Source organism: Papio anubis, chromosome 2 (genome assembly GCF_008728515.1).
Source record: "Papio anubis isolate 15944 chromosome 2, Panubis1.0, whole genome shotgun sequence".
Classification (NCBI taxonomy): domain Eukaryota; kingdom Metazoa; phylum Chordata; class Mammalia; order Primates; family Cercopithecidae; genus Papio; species Papio anubis.
In genome coordinates, this window is record NC_044977.1 from 51738569 (window position 1) to 51757567 (window position 18999).

The 18999-nt window shown below is 56.7% G+C and overlaps 1 protein-coding gene and 1 pseudogene across 10 annotated transcripts in view; both read left to right on the top strand.

The window, feature by feature from the left end:
* The window catches only part of IQSEC1 (IQ motif and Sec7 domain ArfGEF 1), a 176827-nt gene that overhangs the window by 152787 nt on the left and 5041 nt on the right, over positions 1–18999 (top strand). For 7 of the 9 annotated variants that reach the window (XM_003894065.4, XM_009200179.4, XM_009200180.4 and 4 more), the window contains 8 exons: positions 252–418; positions 5312–5451; positions 5912–5941; positions 7485–7610; positions 9129–9228; positions 11779–11940; positions 12672–12848; positions 18415–18464. In XM_003894065.4, coding sequence (XP_003894114.2) covers positions 252–418; positions 5312–5451; positions 5912–5941; positions 7485–7610; positions 9129–9228; positions 11779–11940; positions 12672–12848; positions 18415–18464 — 952 coding nt within the window. The remainder of the gene's footprint in view (positions 1–251; positions 419–5311; positions 5452–5911; positions 5942–7484; positions 7611–9128; positions 9229–11778; positions 11941–12671; positions 12849–18414; positions 18465–18999) is intronic. The other 2 variants (XM_031663115.1, XM_031663114.1) reach the window with 1 other exon arrangement.
* LOC116273736 lies at positions 12855–18408 on the top strand (annotated as a pseudogene). The gene has a single exon (XR_004182090.1). The product of XR_004182090.1 is annotated as an uncharacterized LOC116273736 (transcript).

Below are 18999 nucleotides of genomic sequence, written 5' to 3' on the forward strand. Positions count from 1 at the left end.
CTCCTGGGAGCTGGGAAATGCAGTCCTCCCCAGGACGGCCGTGTGCCCGGCTATAATCCAGGGTAGGAGGGACTGCAGTAGAGAAAGGAGGGCGAGTGAGTAGTCAGGACCACCTCCGACAGGCAGGCAAGATCCTCGCTCACCAGAAGCAGGAACTGAGACTCAGCAGTACGTGACAGCCTCAGCTGGTGAGAGAGGGGCCATGTCACTTGCTGCGCCATGGCCCTGACCCCCTCCCTCCCGGCCTGCAGCCAGCGCTACTGCATCTGCAACCCCGGGGTGGTGCGGCAGTTCCGGAACCCAGACACCATTTTCATCCTGGCCTTTGCCATCATCCTGCTGAACACCGACATGTACAGCCCCAATGTCAAGCCCGAGCGGAAAATGAAGCTGGAGGACTTCATCAAGAACCTCCGAGGTAAGCTGTCCTGGGCGGTCAGCCAACAACAGACTTGCTTCAGCACCTGCCCCAGCCAGGCCCTCCCCAGGTGTAAGGGCAGACAGGGACATGAGGCAGCCTCCAGCTGGGGAGCTGGGCTCCAGCCTCCAGGGTCTGGCATGGAGGGACCTTTGGGGAGCACAGCACAGATGACTGGGAAGAGCACTGCCTTAGAGGAGCCCCTGTGGGACACAGGTTGCACGACACAGGCCGGGGTCTCGAGGTGTTGGGAAACCTTCCTCACGGAGAAGGTGACACTGTTAGCTTGCCCTTGAAAGATGAAACTAGCCTTTTTCTGTGTGTCTTTACCTAAAAGTATGTATTTTAAAAGGGGACTTGATATCACTACTGTAAATGGAGAATGAGTAGCATTTGCCAAATGTAGAAAGTAATTATAAAAATAAATGCAATGAAAAGAAAACAATGCTGCTGAGTTCTAGCCAGTGCGGCTTCCCGCTGCTGGCGCTGGAGTACAGACCCAACTCCCTGTCCCCTGGGAGGTGGGCATGTGCTGGGAGGTGTGGGTGCAGGGTCTGCAGGAAGCGAGGCCTCCTTGCGTGATCAGAGACGGGAAAGGAGCTAAAAGGCCGTGACCTTCCCCCAGGCAGCTCCGTGCCAGCCCAGTGTGTCCCTTGTGTGCCCCAAGGCCCTCGGAAGGAAGGAGGAAGGCACTGCATCCTTCAGTCCGTGTGGGAACCCTGGCTGCAAGAGCTGAGGGTGGGTTGAAAGGACAGGGACTGAGGGTTCCTTGGAAAGGGTGTCACTGTTTATAAAAGCAAAGAAGAGCCAGTGTGAATCCAGCCTGGCTCTAAGAGCATGTGGAACTGACAAAGCTGTTCATTCTTAGTTTATTCAACAGTGGTTCTGCCGTCCCTTCTCCTTGGACAGGGTCACTGTCCAGGGAGCAGCTCCAGCTCCACTCCAGGGTCTTTAGGTGCCCTCCCGTTCTCCTGGTGGTGGGTGCCACTGTGGCAGGATCCTCAGGCAGCAGAGACCACAGGGAGATGGCACCTGAGCTAGGCTCTAAGACCTGAGTGGTTCTGCCACCTCCCTTGGGAGGCAGGAAGGGGGATGCTGAGCAGGCTGGGGCATGGCTTAGAGCTCATGGACAGCCATTCCCTGCACCCCGCAGTCACTGCATGTGGCCTCTTGCAAGGTCTGAGGGACATTGCAGGCCCCAAGTCCATCAAGTCTGTAGTTCCTAGGAACCAAGGCATCTTGAAAGCTCCTGAGAGCCACCAGTGGACACTTTGATGGTACAACAGATGCACTCCCAGGCCCAGGTGTCCAAGCAGCAGCCAGGAGGCCGGGGCCTCCTCTACATCCACCCAGGGCCTCTCTCACCCTGAGCCTCCCTTCTCATGGGGCCGAGCCTGTTTCTGGGATTCACAGACTCCCACGTTACACCTAATGCAGGCTGGCCACTCATCACCTCCAGGAAAGCCAGCTGTGTGCTGCATGCTGTTGGCAGCCCAGGGGGAGTTTGAGGGTCTCTGATTTGGTTTAATTAATTAATATATTTATTTATATTTAGAGGTCCCTCTGGCAGCCCAGGGACAGTTTGAGGGTCTCTGATTGTTTAGACACGGTCTTCCTTTGTCACGCAGGCTGGAGTGCAGTGGTGCAATCATATCTCACTTCAGCCTTGACGTCCCAGGCTCAAGAGATCGTCCTGCCTCAGCCTGCCAGGTAGCTGGGACCACAGGCGCGGACTGCCATGCCTGGCTAATTTTTAATTTTTATTTTTTCTAGAGGTAGGGTCTCACTATGTTGTCCAGGCTGGTCTTGAACCCCGTGGCCTCAAGTGCTCTTCCCACCTTGCCCTCCCAAAGTGCTGGGATTAAAGGCTAGAGCCACCATGCCCGAACAGGTGTTTTTTTTTTTTCTTTACTTTAGAACCTCCTGCATGTCATTTGGAATGTGCTGGATGAGAAATAACAGGAGGAACCAGAAACAACTGGCCTAGAGCAGAGAAGGATTGGCGGGGCAGGGCTACTGAGTCAGGTGGTGGCCAGTCCATACCCCCATGGCAGTGGCTCTGTGGTTCCTGTCCATGGTTGCACCCAGTCCTGCCAGCTATCTGGATGACAGGGTGGCAGGAGCCTCCCCACTTCCCATGGAAGGGGCTGAGCACCCCATTCCCAAGGAGGGAGCTGCAGGTTCTGTCTCCCAAGCCTAGGCTGTCCCCACCAAGTCACCCCTTTTTTTTTTGAGACGGAGTCTCGCTCTGTGGCCCAGGCTGGAGTGCAGTGGCCGAATCTCAGCTCACTGCAAGCTCCGCCTCCCGGGTTTACGCCATTCTCCTGCCTCAGCCTCCCGAGTAGCTGGGACTACAGGCGCCCGCCATCTCGCCCAGCTAGTTTTAGCCAGGATGGTCTCGATCTCCTGACCTCGTGATCCGCCCGTCTCGGCCTCCCAAAGTGCTGGGATTACAGGCTTGAGCCACCGCGCCCGGCCGACAAGTCACCCCTTTTCAGCCTGGAGCCCAAGGACGTTCTTTCTCATCTTATACTTCAGAAGGGGTGATCAGGGCCCAGAGAAGGCAGGGACCTGCCCAGGGTCACATCAGCCAGGAAATGGCGGAGGCAAGGCAGATCCCTGGACTCCTGGAACCAGCCTGGTGCTCTGTGCCTAGCGCATGTTCTTTTTGTAGGGATATCCTCATCCCCACCCCAACACACATCCTCTCTCGAGTGGGCCACCCCAGTTTGTCCGGTGGGTCCTGCAGCAGGAGAGCCCTGGGGGCTGGAGGACTGTGAAGGAGGAGTAGCTCACCACGGAAGCCAGTCCAAGAGTCTTTCCTTGTTATTAAAGTTTTTGAATTTTTAAATTTATTTTTTAAATGGATATTCACATAGTTTGAAAGCCGGAAAGTAATATGATCCAGCAGTTGTGCTCCTTGATATTTACCTAAATGAACTGAAAACTTAGGCCCATGGAAAAACCTGTACACAGATGCTTATAGCAGCTCTATTCAAAACTGTCAAAACGTGGCAACCACCAGACGTCCTTGAGCAGGTGAAGGGATAAATAAACTGCATGCCTCCAGACAGTGGAATAGTGCTCAGCACGAAAGAGAAGTGAGCTATCGACCATGAAGAGATGTGGAGGAACCTGAAGTGTGTAGCACTGAGTGAAAGAGGCCAGTCTGAACAGGCTGCGTGCTATGTGAGTCCAACTCTATGACATTCTGGAAAAGGCAAAACTATGAAGACAGGAAAAGGATGAGTGGCTGCCAGGAGCTGGTGGGGGGGATGGGTATGCAGAAATCAGGATTTTTAGAGTGGTGACACTGTTTTGGGTGGTGCTATAGTGGTAGATAAGGGTCGTTCTACGTTTGCCCAAACCCGCAGAATCACAACACCCGGAGTGGACCCTAATCTAAAACGTGGACCCTGGGTAACGCTGATGCATCAGTGTGGGCTCATCATTGTGCCAATGGAGCACTCTGGTGAGGATGGCGACAGCAGGGGTGGCTATGAGTGTTGGGGGGTAAATCTGCCTTCTGCTCAGTTTTGCTGAGAACCTAAAACTGCTCTAAAACTAATGTCTATTTAGGGGAAAAAAAATACTGGAAGGTGCCTGGCAGAGTTTCCCTCCCACCCTACCCCACGTGCTCAGGGCATAGCCTCTGCCCTTGAAGGTCCTCCATTTTGGCTTCTCCTGGCCATGCCCCCTAGTTGTGCTCCGCTCATGCAAGTGCACATATACGGGAACGGTTTTACCCCCTGTTACTTTGCACCTTGCTTTTCTCACTTACTAAATCTAAGAGAAATGACCCATGTGCTTTACTGTGGCCTTCTTCACTGTTCCTGACAGATGCGTAGTAAGTAGTCTGTTGTGCTGATGTGGAATGATTGGTGAGCACTGCCCTGTTAATGGGTACATGGGTTACTTCCAGCCTTTTGCCATTTGGAAACAGTGCTGCAATAACCTTGTATGTGTCTCATTTCCCATGGGATAAGTGCCCCAAATGCAGTCAGTGTACCAGAGGGTGCTAGAACTTGTCATTTGGGCAGGCATTGCCAGGTTACCTACCCCAGGTTGGAGCATCTCCTGTCCTGCCAGCCATCTGTGGGAGGTCCGTCTTCCCCAAGCCCTGCAGCCCTTTGGACTGCAGCCTGGCAGAGGGATGAGGCCGGAGCTCACTGCAAAACGAGTTTGCATTTCCCGCATGTACAAGGCTGTTTCTCTGCTCACACCAGTTTTCAGAGTGGGGAGGAAGAAAGAAGTGTGTGCTTGTGGTTAGGGCAGCCCTGGGTCAGAGCCCAGCCTCCAGTCTCTGCCCGGATGATGTGGGCCAGCAACAGCAGCCACTGCAGCACTCTCACTGCTCAGATGCAGGGCTGGGCACGCCCCAGGCGCCCCTCGTTTCCTCATGACAAGCCTGTGTTGTGGGCAACCTGTTTTAGAGGAGGACACCAAGCATGGGTGACGCACTCGCCTATAGTCACATAGCTAGTAAGTGTGAAAGTAGGATGTGGCCCCAGGTCCCTCGGAGTCCAAACTCACAAACCCCAACCTCCCCACACCTCAGCCTCAGTCTTCCCATCTGTGGAATGGAGATGATTATACCCACTTTGAAGAGCTGTGATTAGCATGGAGCAGGGTAGCATTTATAAAGCCCTCTAAACATGGCTTAACCTGACACCCATCGCCTACTAGTCCGGGTCAGATGTACTGGGCCCATTCCGGTAGGAGGACTGAGGAAATTTGTGTTGACTGAAAATGTCCTGTTGCTGTGGGCCCGCCTGGGAGTTCTTTGGTTCTGTTGGGTCTGGTGGAAGGTTCGCTCCTCTGATTTGCTTTAGAAACTGGTAAATCGAGTGAGCCTGGGGCCCACCCTGATACCCAGCTGCATCCCCTGCCCAGGTGTGGACGATGGTGAGGACATTCCCCGGGAGATGCTGATCGGGATCTATGAACGGATCCGTAAGCGAGAGCTGAAGACCAATGAGGACCATGTATCCCAGGTGCAGAAGGTGGAGAAGCTCATTGTGGGGAAGAAGCCGGTATGTCATGGGCCCTGGTACATGGTGGGCCCCAGCACCACCGGGACGGGGCTGCCTGCCAGGCCTTCTCACTCCCACCCACCCCACTCCATGTGGTCCCTTCCAGCAGGGCTGGTGAATTCTGCCAGCCAGGGCTTGGGGTTTTTTCAAGTGGCTCCTGTCATATTTGGGAATAACAGCTATTGGCTCTGCATTACAATCTGAAGAGAGCTGAGGCGCTTAATAATCCAGCAGGCCAGGGTTGTGCAGTGGCTGAGTTCTGGACCCCTGAGACTGGCGGTCTTTCCTGGGTGGTCCAGGAGTCCCCTGGGACCCCTCAGAGGTCTCTGCCAGAGCAGGTCCCCCACACACTGGCTGGGTGGAGCCCAAGGGGAGGTGTAGGGAGGGGCACTTGCAGCATTGGCCTGGGCGTGGCTTTGAAACATGAACACCGTTTTGTTGGTTTCACATTCTCCCACAGATCGGATCCCTGCATCCCGGGCTCGGCTGTGTGAGTATTTCTCTGCTTTTACCTTTGTGGGTAGCCCACTGCCCTAGGGAAGTCCAGCATCAGCCAGTCTCCGGCTCCCCAGGCTCCCAGAGCCCGAGTGCTGGCTGCTTGAGTTTGTTGCTGGGGCGCTGAGGAATCAGGTGTTCATAATTACCCCAGCCTCAGATCTCTGCAGGCCCTGAGGCTGTGCTGTCAGGGGAGACTCCTGCTGGCTCTTATCAGTGCCCTGTTGAGGCCAGCCCCTAGACCCTGCGTCTGAAACAGACCCCGGTGTGTCCTCTGAGGCCCTGCCCTGTCCGCTACCTGACCCTGCTCTGTGCTCTATCCCCCACATCCCATGCCCCAGGCATTCCCAGTGCCCGCCTCCTCACCCCCAGGACCCATCCTCTGCCATAGCTTTGTGGTGTGCCCACACGCCCCAGGGCACATGCACATAGGGTGACCAGGCCGCTTGCCATGACCCTCCTTGTGGACTGGCCTTGTCCCTCAGTCCTGAAAGCAGCTCTGCCTGCCCTCACCCTCCCCAGCTTCCCCTGCAAGAGACCAGGCCCCTCCCACCTCCAGCCTGTGCTCCTCAACCCTGCCATCCTCTCTCCTTCACACCTTTGCAATCTGAGCACCCCAGGCTGGGCCACATTTTCCCCCCTCATCTTAACCCCCTGATGTGCCAAACTCAGGCAGCCCTGGCCTAGAGCACGCCTGGCAGAGTCAAGCCCCTGGCCTCAGGGCAGTGATCCCGGGGATCCCACCCCTTTGACCGTCTCCCCTGTCCTGCATGAACCTGGGCACTCCCAGAGCCAAGCCCTGATGGCTCATCCCTCGCCCTGAGGCATCCGGCCTCAAGGGCAGCTGGAGCTATGACCATGTTGAGGGCTCGCGTGAGCTGTCAGGGACATGTTCAGGGCAGATGTGGGGAGTGGAAGACAGGGCCAGGGCAGGTGCCACAGAGTGTTGGCTGCTGGCTCAGGATTTTCAGGCATCAGGACAATAGGTATCTTTTATGGGGAGGCTTGGTAGGGTGGGAAAAGTCCTGGAATCTGGAATTGGATCCTGGCTCTGCCACTTCCTGGTTTTGTCATTACTTACCTTCTGTGCCTCAGTTTCCTCATCTAGAGTGGATTCTCTCTGTAAAGACTTTTTCAGGGCTTAGTGACCTCATGTGTATGACCGGCACATTGCAGGGACTCAAAATGTGACTCACTATCTGGGCAGAGGCTCCCAGGTGAACTTGATAGTTTAAGAAGCCTGGTACCTGCCCAAAAGAATGGAAGGGGGGTCTCAGCAGAAGCAGGGGTACATCCCTAGTGCTTCAGGAGAGCAGACATAAGGGATTTTAAGTAGTGGCTCCTGAGAACAGAGTACGGGAAACTGCCATGAGCCAAAAGACACATCTGCTCTTCACTGTGTGTGAGGGAAGGCATTTTTGAACTCAAGGCCCACGTGCCAGGTTTCTAGCTTGAAGGGCTAGACTTGTCCACTGTGGCTCCCAGGGCTCCTGGAGGAGAGCTGGGCGGCCGTGGCAGGACAGCCTCTCCCCACACAGGTGCTCTCTCTGCCCCACCGTCGGTTGGTCTGCTACTGCCGGCTCTTTGAGGTTCCAGACCCAAACAAGCCCCAGAAACTCGGACTACACCAGCGAGAAATCTTCCTGTTCAACGACCTCCTGGTGGTATGTGGCTCACCCACAAGGTGTCATAGCAGGGACCTCAAGCCTGAGCCCAGGGTCCGCGTCTGGCTCTCTGCATGGGGGAGATGTGCATGCATGTGGGGGTGCAGAAGGAAGGGTCTGCCTGGTGTCTGTCACACTGATGCACGTGGAGACAGACTTCATTGACTCATGTACAGGTCCAGAGGGGGATCTTTGGCTTTAGTGCCAGCTCTTTCCAGAGCCTCTGCCAATGTCAGCAGCACTCCTGTGTGCTGTCTGCACCTGTACCTTGTGTGATGCTTCCTTGGGCAGGCCCCTTCCTCAGGCAGGCTCTGTCCAGGAAGGGAATGTGGCCCCAGCAGCTTCAGACCTGATCCTGTCTGCTGAGCAACTGTAGAATTCTCTTCTTAGACTGAGCAGAGGTTGCAGAGTTAGTCCTTGTTGCTGCACATCCCTCCCTAAGCCACTCCAGGCCAGGCAGGTGCAGCGCTTTCTGATTGGCTAGGCCTGGGTCCCAAGCCCCACCTCCTGGAACCCTGAGCTGGTCCCCTCAAGACCTATGGACTGAAGGAAATAAGGGCTGGAGGTTTCCCCAAAAGGAAACTGGGGCGCTCTTGCCAGAAAAAAAGGTGATATGGATGCTGGCCAGATGGGGGCAGAACTGCAGAGAGAAGGGAGTTTGTCCTTTGGATTTCTATACCATGCCATGGGCTTTCTTGCCAAAGATGCCCATGTTCTTGATTGGGTATGAAGAGTGGCTACCCTTCTCTGACCACTGATGTTGAAATCAGACCTGTAGGTTCAAATCCTTTATGAAGAACTTCTGACCTTGAGCGAATCCCTTCACATCTCTGAGCCTCAGTTTCCTCCTCTGTAAGATGAATCTCTCAGAAGGTGGCGGGGGTCCAGTGAGGTCCTGGACCTAAGACCCTTACATGGTGCTTGGCATGCCCTAGAGACCGGGGAGGTGTGAGCTCCCCTCTCCCCTCCCAGCCCAGCCTTTGGCTGCCACACTGGAAAGTTCCTTTCCTTACTGCAGACCAGGATAGCAGCCAAGGACCGTGGCGGGCCAGCAGGGGTTCAGGGATCACATCGCTAGCCCAGGGGCCAGTCTCCCCGCGGGCCGTCACCAGGCATAGCTTCACACTCTAGCTGTTCCCGAGAGAGGAAGCCATGGCTTCTTCTCAAGGTCAGCGCTGCTGAGCGCCACCTGTCCATTCTTGCCCCTCAAGGTAGCAAGCCTCAGGTGTGTACACCTCACCTGGCTGTGAGAAGGCACTTGAGGGGGCTCCGTGCTGTGAAGTGCCTACTGCCTCTGTGCCAGGTTGTGGGACTTTGTTGCCAGCCAAGATGGCATCGGGGTTGCAGGGACAGGAACCGTCGTCCGAGTCTTGGAGTAGAAGGCCGTGCCCTCCCCCAACGTGGGCTTGTCCCTGTCCTCCTGACTTTGAACTCCAGGAGGATCCTCTGGCCAGAGGTTGCACATAGTCACTGCCCGCCAAGGCACTGCAGCTCAGCTCTGTCTCTGGCTGCCTCCAGGTCACCAAGATCTTCCAGAAGAAGAAGAACTCGGTGACGTACAGCTTCCGACAGTCCTTCTCCTTGTACGGCATGCAGGTCCTGCTCTTCGAGAACCAGTGTAAGTCTGCCCCAGGGCCTGCCTGGAAGAGCGCACGTCCCAGCTTACGCTCTTTCTCCTGGCTGCTTCGAGGACAGAACCCTGTGGGAGCTTCTACACTCACCCCTGTTTTATCCCCAGAGAGCAGATTGCAGCTAGGAGCTCTGGTGAGCAGTGGGCACAGACCCTCAACAGACCCATCAGTCAGTTGAGCCTGATGTAATTACTGGTACTTCACTTCTTGCAGTGATAAGATTTTTAAATTTATGGCAGAAATACATTTATTTAAATAAAATGTTGACAGAAAAACATTAAATCGTATAGGTGATACGCAAACATGGCCCAGAACACAGGCAACAGCAACCCCTGAGTGTCCATGGAAGTGAAGAGCTGAGCCCCTCAGCCTAGGTCAGATCCCAGCTCTGGCTCAACTGCTGTGTGGCCTGGCTCTGCAACCCCACTGGCCTCTGTTTCCTGGGTCATAAAGTAGTGCCTGCGACAGGGCCCCTATCATAGCTGCCGGAACACAGTGCTTTGCAAGGGTTAATTTTGATGTCCTGCTGGAAGGCACTGGGTAAAGCCTGGGGGCCTGGGAGTTTGAGGGGCTCACACCTGCAGCACCCCACTGGCTTCCATTTTACCTTGCTCCTTTCGCTCTCCACGGCTTCTCTTCCCCCTCCTTTGTCCCTTCCTTATTGGAGGCTGAGCCAGCCCTCCTGGGCTGGGGAGCAAGGGGCCACCTGGAGTGTCCTAGGGAAAGAAGCTGAGTGTCCCTGCTTTAGCAGTAGGGGTCCCTTGTCCTCTCAGAACTAGGCGTCACTGTCTGTCTAATCAGCCTTCCATCTGCAGGTTAGAACAGTGTCAGGGACCCACAGCTGGACCATCCAAAACCACAGGCCTTGCGCCTAGCTCTGGGGCTCTCTGTCCCCTTCCATCTTCAGTGGGACCAGGGACAGCCCGGCAGGAGCCCCTGCACTCCCTGTATGCCCTGCTCCCCATGCGCCCAACAAGGAGCACGGCGTGCCTGCCCTGGCTGCCTCCCCACCTCCTGCCATTCCTGTCTATCGCAGGCTGCAAGTCATGGCTTACCTTGGTCCCAGGGGAGACCAGTGCCATCCCCACATTGTCCTGACCAGCAGTAGCCCACTCTCTGAGATGGTGTCATAGACCCCTGCCCCCCAGGGCTGGGGTGGGAACTTAGTGAGATCCTGGCAGCAAAGCTCCCAGCAGGGGGCCAGGACCACTGTGGACCGTCAGGGCAGAGGCTGCACCTGGATCATGTCTGTGGTCCCAGGGCTTGGCCTTAGATCCTGGACGCTGGGTGCTGGCAAGAGCTAAGCCTGCAGCTTCTGTAGGAGATGCTGTCATGCCAGGGATCTCAAACTGGCAGCCTTGGAGGCAGGCCCAGCTCAGTTATGTTTTATATGGTTTGCATATTTTTTTTTTTTTTGAGACGGAGTCTCGCTCTGTGGCCCAGGCTGGAGTGCAGTGGCGCGATCTCCGCTCACTGCAAGCTCCGCCTCCCGGGTTCAGGCCATTCTCCTGCCTCAGCCTCCCGAGTAGCTGGGACTACAGGCGCTGCCACCACGCCCGGCTAATTTTTTGTGTTTTCGGTAGAGACGGGGTTTCACCGTGTTAGCCAGGATGGTCTCGATCTCCTGACCTCGTGATCCGCCCGCCTCGGCCTCCCAAAGTGCTGGGATTACAAGCGTGAGCCACCGCGCCCGGCCGGTTTGCATATTTTTTAAAAATTTGCTGAACCAGTCTCCACATCAAAATGTAGATATTGTGAAAATCAGAAGGTTTGGCGTCACTAGGCACATGTTCCCATGTGGCAGTAATGGGCTGCATGTACACACATGTGCACACATATGCACACAGGAGCACTCTTCAGCTGCCCGCAGGTCCACCTGGCCCACCTGGTCTGAGCCAAGGTGGGATTAGTGCTTGGTCCAAGAACCTTCAAGCATCCAGTGGCTGATGCTTTGTCAGTGACTCTCACTGCAGGAGCAGCACTGACAAGAGATCAAAGCCCCAGGGACCCTGAAAGCCAGGAGGTGGCACCAGGCAGGTCTGGGCACAGGGTTCCTTGGCTGTGGAGTGCCCATAGTGCACCCCATGGGAGTTGTGGGCCACAGGCCATTTGGGATAATATGGCCCTCACTGTTGTCCAGAACTGAAATGATTAGAGAAGACCCCCACCCTTCTCAGGACGCAACCTCTGTCCTCCTCCAGGATTCAGCACCTGGCAGAGTGCCCAACGACCTGGAAGTCAAGGGCCTGGTCTCCACGATCTTAAGGTTGGGGAAGAATGGTGGCCCCAGCAGCCTCCCGTGAGCTCGGCCACTTTTGTCCCCAAGTCACATGTGGAGCAACACAGACCATCTTACCCAAGTTGGGAGATGAGGTTGCTGTGTACCCCTGCAGCCTGCCACTGCTGAGGCTGGACTCCGGGCACTTATCCCAGGCTCACGTACAACTCAGCCCTACCATTGTTTCCTGACCAGAGAGAAGGTTGCAGAGAACACACTGAGACCCGTGGGCCTCCTCCCCTCTCGTTCCCTTTTGCAGACTACCCCAATGGCATCCGGCTCACTTCATCTGTCCCCGGAGCAGACATCAAAGTGTTAATAAACTTCAACGCCCCCAACCCTCAAGACCGGAAGAAATTCACTGATGACCTGCGGGAGTCCATTGCGGAAGTCCAAGAGATGGAGAAGCACAGGATAGAGTGTGAGTACCAGGGCTTGTGGACAGAAGGCCGAAACTTGCTGGCCACTGGCACTTGCCTCCCCATGTCAGGGCAGTGACTTCTCCTGAGCCCACAGAGATGAGATGTCCCTCAGTCTTTTCTGACCTTCCCTATGGCCACGTGATGGGGCAGTCTGTGTGCCCAGGCTGCAGGAGGCACAGAGGGGTTCCAATCCAGGACCCGCCCTACCTGTTGCCTGTCATATGTCCAGCAAAAGACTCTGGCTCTCTGGTCACCCCGTGCACGAGAGCCTGCAGAGTTCCCAGCTGGCCTTTCTGCACCTCGTCGTCTTCTGCATCAGGCTCAACCCACTGATGGGTCACACAGCCAAGGCCATCCTTGGCTGCAGGTCTACTCCCTGGAGGCACATGGGACTCCCTACTGCTGCCCCCTCTGTGGAAGGCCCTGGCTAATCCTTACTCATCTCCCAGACCTAGGCAAATCTGTGCCTCCCTGTCCACCCCCGAGCCTGGAAGGTGACTGTCATTCCTGCAGGTCACAAGGCCCTCTGGCCTCCCTAGCCTTCCTCCTGGGATCTCCTTTCTGCTCCTTTGTCCAGGGTGGCCATCACACCCTCTTTCCCAGAAACAACCCTTCCCCATTCAAGGCAGATGGTGGCTCAGGACAGTGCTAGCTCCAAGCAGAAGGCCCCGTCTCGCACCCACTCTAGGCTGTGCTCCTCTCATCAGGCCACTCACCCTCTCTGTTCCAGCGGAGCTTGAGAAGCAGAAAGGCGTTGTGCGGCCCAGCATGTCCCAGTGCTCCAGCCTCAAAAAGGAGTCGGGCAATGGAACTCTGAGCCGGGCCTGCCTGGATGACAGCTACGCCAGCGGCGAGGGCCTCAAGCGCAGTGCCCTCAGCAGCTCCCTGCGGGACCTCTCGGAAGCTGGTAAGAGCTTGGCCTAGAACCACCTTCCTAGCCCAGCGCATGCAAGACCGAGGCAGGGTGTCTGCATTCGGGGCATGCATCACGCGGGGCGGGGCCTGCGGCGAGGCCAGTGTGGCATTTCCCCTGACCTCCACCAAAGCAGAGCAGCGTCTGACAGCACAGAAAGGGCATCCCAAAAAGATACAGGAAAACAGGACCAAATTGTGAAAAAGAAAGGCATTGTATGCGAATTAGCTGGGGAAGTCATCCCCATTTTCCCTTTCTTCTTCCAGGGGTTTTATTTACTCGTTTATTGATTTGGGAAGTCGCTCTAGCCCGGAGTGAGCCGGCGGCTGTGTCCCGTGCGCTCTGTGCGGCCGCGTCCCTGTGCTTCATGCTGATGAATGAACTTGCGCGGAACCCTCTAAGCTGTCTGGCGCCCCCTTGCCCACTGTCCCCGGTCTTGCTTTCCCTGCGGGGCCTCCTCTCCTGGGAAACCCGGGCCTCGTCCAGCCCAGAGGCCATTGAGCAGCGGCCAGGGCTGGCTCCGGGGTCCGGGAAAGCCCTGGTGGGAACTGTGATGTTGTGATTGTTTCTTTGTTTCTGTGTGTGTTTAATTTGCTGCCAGCTGTTTCACCCCCAAGCAAGCAGCACCCCTGAAACCGCCTGCATTCCTGGGGGTGGGGCACTGTGAGCAGCAAGGCTCAGGGGCTTTTGCCAGCAGCCTTGGCCCAGCCTCTCCCTCGTGGAGCAGGAGAGACAAGAGGCACGGGCCGGCCGATGGGTGCCTGCTCTTGCCGCTGCAGCCTGTGTTGCTGCTCAAGGAGTGTACAGGAGGGTGTCATACCCACCCTCAGCCCAACAGCCTGTCCACCAGTCAGTGAGCTTCTCCTGGAAGGGGCCCCGGGGGCTGCCTGGGGCTGCAATGGCCCAGCTTGTCTCGCGCAGGTCTGCCCTAGGAGCCTGGTGTGCCTCTTTTGGGAAGACCCCCTTCCTGGGGTTGCCTGCCCCACCTGCCCTGCCTCAGGACTCCCTCCTGCACCTGCCCATCAGCAGCCTTGCCTCCCCTCAGCTAAGTCCCTCTCAGGCCCTTTGGAGTCTGCCCTTTTTTTTAAGTTGGATTTTTTCCTTTGTTTTCGTTTTGTCATTATTATTATTATTATTATTATTATTTGCCATAGTAAAAAAAATCAGAAATTCATTGCCAGTTGCCAGCATGAGGGTTGAACCCAGGGCTTCTCAACCTCGGCTTGATTGACATTTTGGGCCAAGTGACTCCTTGCTGGGGGGCCATCCCGGGCTTGGCAAGATGTTTACCCTCATTCCTGGCCTCTACTACTGGTTGCCGGTAATATCTTCCCTGTCATGACAGTCACTGATGTCTCCAGAAATTGCCAGGTGTCCCCTGGGGGGCAGAATCACCCCTGGTTGAGAACCACTGGTTTTCCCAGTGGCCTTGTGAAACACAGCTAAATGTCACTGGACTGCTTTGGGCCTCTGCAGGCTGTGGGCCGGGACCTCTGTTTGAGTTTGTGCAGTGTGGCGGGCCCTGCCCTCTCCCTCCCCTGATGAAGCTGTCCAGCCCCTCTCAGGCAGCAGCGGTTCTGCCAGAACCGAGGCCCTTGAGCCACATCCACCCCAGGGCCCAGAGGTCAGGACCCCAGCCGTCCACCCTCTACAGAGCTTGGGGGTCGGACAGCCACGTGCCGGGCCCACGTTCATGTGAGGGGTGAGCCCAGGGCCAGCTGCTTTCATGTAGTGTGACGATTGCTGTTGTCATTTAGGAATTCTGAGCTCAGAAGGACAATAGGGACTGAGACCCCGCCCTGGGCCTACCATTGAAACAAAAGCAGGAACAGATCTCAGAGACCCCCCCGTACCCAGAAAAGTTTGGGGGTGAAGTGAGGTGGGGTTTGAGTCCAGGCAGCTGCCGAGACCCCAGGCTGGGGACAGGCCACCTGTGATCTCCCATCGGAACAGGTGGGTGCTAGCAGCCTTCCTGGGGAGGGGCAGGGCTGGCAGCAGGAGAGGTCAGATGTCGTGCTCTGGACCAGGTCGGGGCTGCAAGCTCCCCAGTGGCAGCATGGCCCCACCTCACTCACCACAGCCCTCACAGCACTGAGCCCGAAACACCACGATGAGCTTGTGGAAGAGGCAGGCCCGCAGGACAGTGTCCCCTCCATGGTTGGCACGTCACTGCTCCCAAAGCAGGAAACCCTGGGAGAGCTGTCCCAGGTCTGCACTTGATATCCATCCAGGAGAGGACATACCACAGACATGAAGCCAGGGGACTGATGAAGTAGCCGTAGATGGTGCCCGAAGGAACCCATCCTCAGGAGCCTCCAGAAGCCTCTATCATGCCAAGGGTTAGAGGGAAGGGGGCTAGCACCGGCCACACCGCAGTGCATTGCCTGGTGTCTCAGCCCTGGTCTTCCTTGGGCCAAGACTCCCCACCCGGTCCTCATTCCAGCGGCACAAGAGCCCTGCTGACCCAAGACCAAGGACCCAGCAAGGACTGTGGGAACAGGGATCAACCGAGTGGTGGTGGACATTGACCAGCGGCCCCCAGTGGCCCTCCTGCCCCTCCCTGGCCAAGCTGCCCAGCTCTGAGTCCTTACGGAGAGGACCTGCCTGCAACAGTCTCCATGTCCTGTTCCAGGGGAGCAGTGACAGCCAGCAGTGGTGGGTGGACAGAGCAGCACCCCTGCCATGTGTGAAGCGGGCCAGGGCCCAGAGAGGGTGGTGCTTCCTCTTGCCCTGGCCACATCCCTCCCCACCATGTCAGGCCCAGCAGAGAACATGGTGCAGCACGCAGATGCCAGAGTCAGACAGCCTGAGCTCATCCCCCACCTCCGCCTGCCCTCTCTAGCTCTCAGACCCTGTGGGCCTGTTTCCCCAGCTGCAGCGAGGGAGTCAGCGCATGGAAAGCCTTTCAGGCGTGCCTGGCTCAGGCAGCGCCGGCCAAGTGTGCGTAGCTATCATTTCTGTTGTGGTCATTGACACTGAGCAAGGCTACCAGCATTGTTGAGGGTCACAGGACGAGTATCCGGTGGGCAGGAGAGTACTGCCATGTGACGTCCTGCCCTGACTCTGAGGAAGCTGCAAAAGTTGTGAAGAACCATCCTGGGAGCCCTTCAAGAAAAATGGTTCCAGGTCCCTCCAGACCCTGCCCAGGGCTGGCTTGGCCTGATCCGCACACGTGTGGCATGAGCCACTATTCTTCATCAGCCTGTGAACCTGGGCAGGTGTGGGAGGCTGCGTATGCATGGGATGTCTGCACGGATTGCTATGGGCAGTTATGGTTGTGGGTGTACCTGTGAGCACAGGGCTCTGGGATTCAGCACAGAGGGAGCCCTGGGATCACCCTGCATCTCTTGCTGACCTGAGACATTGAGAAAGTGGATTGTAAGACATTCAGCATCACTCCAAAACAGCCAAGTAAAGAATTCCTAAGTGTTCGCCCAAGTTGAGCAGGGTAAGGAGGACCGTGTTTAACTCCAGGTGGGGACACTGTGTGGACCCCCAACCCCAGCCTTCAGGCCTGGCCCAGGTCGTGTCAGAAGCTATAGGCTAGCCAAAAGGAGTTGCCAGATACAGGCAGGGGAGGCCATCTCCCCTCTGCCCCTGGTTTTTAGTCAGCCAGAGGAGTCCCAGGCCTTAGAGGAGTGGGCTAGAGAGCTGATTTGAAAACCCTAGAGACAGTGGCGCTCTGTCCCTCCACATTTCCACGTGGCGTCACAGTGTCCTGAGTGTCTGATGGCCGTGGCCACCCAAGAGGAGGGTGGAGGAGGGAGGCCATGTCCTGGGAGGCTGGACTCTACTTTGCTCCATGTCCCTGGACCACTGTGTTGGGCAGGAAGGGAAGAAAGGTCAGCCCCTCTTCCCACACTGGCTGAAAAATGAGGAAATGTGAGCCTCCTCTTTCTTCTGGCTGAGAATTAGGGCCAGGGTCCTACTTGGCTGTCCTAGGTCCTCAGCAACTGGTGTCAAGCCCTCTTGCCCTGATGTGCTGTGTGGCCCTTTCCCCATAGTGGTCTCTGAGGGCCACATCACACAAGCCAGAGCCACCCAAGGCCTTCTGCTGACCCCAACTCCCATCTGGGCCTCCGTTTTGGGGTCAGCAGGCAAGGCAGAGGGACTGGACTCCCCTGAGTCTGTGTGGCGATGCCCAGGCTGAAACCATGCCAAAGCACAGCCCAGCACACTCAGAGGGCACGGGGAGGCTCGAAGCCCACAGCACTCCCTCCACCTGTCACTGGCTGGTGGCCCTGGGCTAGCTGGGAGGTGCAGTAACTTTCCCAGAGGCTGGGGACGGGACACAGTGGGGAGGCCCAGCAGTTGCTTCCTTCTCCTAGAGTTGTGGGCCCAAACGGGCCTGGGATCCAGCTCTGAAGGCAGCGTGGCCAAGTTATCCAGCCTTAGAGGCGGCCGGGTGCGAAGGTCTGGGTGTGAACCCTGCTGCCTGTGAGAATTGGGCCTCAGCGTCCCCCTCTCTGACACGGACACGGTGGCGCGTATAGGGTTGACATGTCCAGCGCGGTGCTGAACACATGGCGATGCTGCCCAGATGGAAGCTTCAAGAATGTCAAGTGGGGAGGGCTGTTTCTCCCTCCCTCTTCCCATCCCCACTCCCAGAGCCCAGGCTGGCCCCTAAGGCCAGGCCCCTGTCATGCTCCAGGCTTGGTGTTCCTCAAAAATCCACGGAGAAATCCTCAGGAGGGACTGTGGAGGCTGGGCGGGGCCGGGCTGGGCCCTAGGCACCCGGAGCCAAGAGGAAGACCCGGCCTTGCTTTGACGGACCCCGCACACCGAGTGCCTACTGTGTGCCCTGCGCTGGGGCCCGACGAAGATGCTGGCAGAGACCTCCTGGCTTAGGGAAGGCTTTGTGGCCCCTTGGGGAATGGTGCCAAGCAGAGGAATCCCAAGCTGGAAGGTGGTTTCCAGCAGCCCCCAACCCTGTCTCCTGCCCCTGGCCAGGGCACTGCACAAACCAAAACTGAGCTCCTGCGGGCAGCCGGGAGGAAGCGGGGATATGAAGTTGTTTCCTCTTCACCCTCAGTGCTCGTCCTGCCGAGGAGGTGGGGGCATATATGTGTGTGTGCGGATATACACATATATACAGCAGTCACTGAAGGTGGGCATGCAGGACCTGCCATGCTGTTTGCGGCTATGGAGAAGCTGCCCTCGCCCCTCCCCATTCACCCAAGTCAGGGGTGAACACACGAGTTGGAGGCATCGGGCCCACCTGTCCACATGCCTCAGCCCCAGGGCCCCTCTCAACAGACCGCTGGTCCAGGAGAAGGAGTATAAAATAGGGGCTGGTTTAAAAAAAAAAAAAAAAAATTTTTTTTTTTTTTTTTGCTTTTCAAAAACTTTATTTTGAAAATTCATTCCTGCACTGCTGCTGGCTTCCCCACTGAGCCCCTCCTCCGACCCCTCACACCTGGCTCCTGAGGGCAGGTGGGCCCGGCACCTGTGCCTGCTCCCAGCAGGGGTGCAGGCTCCGTGGCAGCAGCGTGGCGCCAGGCAGGCAGCGCCCCCAGCCTCATGTCCGCGTCTAACTTCTGGTATTGCATGTTCTGGGCAGGGAAGCGAGGGCGTCGCAGCAGTGCGGGATCGCTAGAGAGCAATGTGGAAGTAAGTAGGAAGCGCCTCCGTCCAGCTGGCTGTCCTGTGTCGCCTTCCCCAGTCCTCGGTTCATATCTGTTGTCCTGGTTTTTTTGGTTTGTTTGTTTTTTGGTTTTTTTTTTTTTTTGGTTTTTTTGTTTTTGTTTTTGTTTTTGTTTTTTTGCTCTTCCTTCCCCTGCTGCACAGAGACGCAGTCACCCGCTCCCTCCCTGCCTGCCTGGGACCCTGTGCATGTCAGCTTCTCCTGTGTTCCTAGAAATATCCATGCCTCTCACCGCTTGTTTTGGACTGAACAGTGGGGGTGGTTCTGAATTTTGTGTTTTGGTTTCTGCTTAACCCCATCACCTGTGGTCCCTGAGCATGGTTGACCATCCCCAGCTTCTGGCACCCCCGCCCGGGCCACCCGGCTCCCATTCATCCTCCACACTTGCTGTTGGATGTTTTTGCTGAACCCTTGACTTCCACGCCCACCCATCCCCATCGCTTTCTTCTTGGAGTTTGATTGCTGTGTGTCTGCGGCAGGACACCATGGAATTGCTTAGCT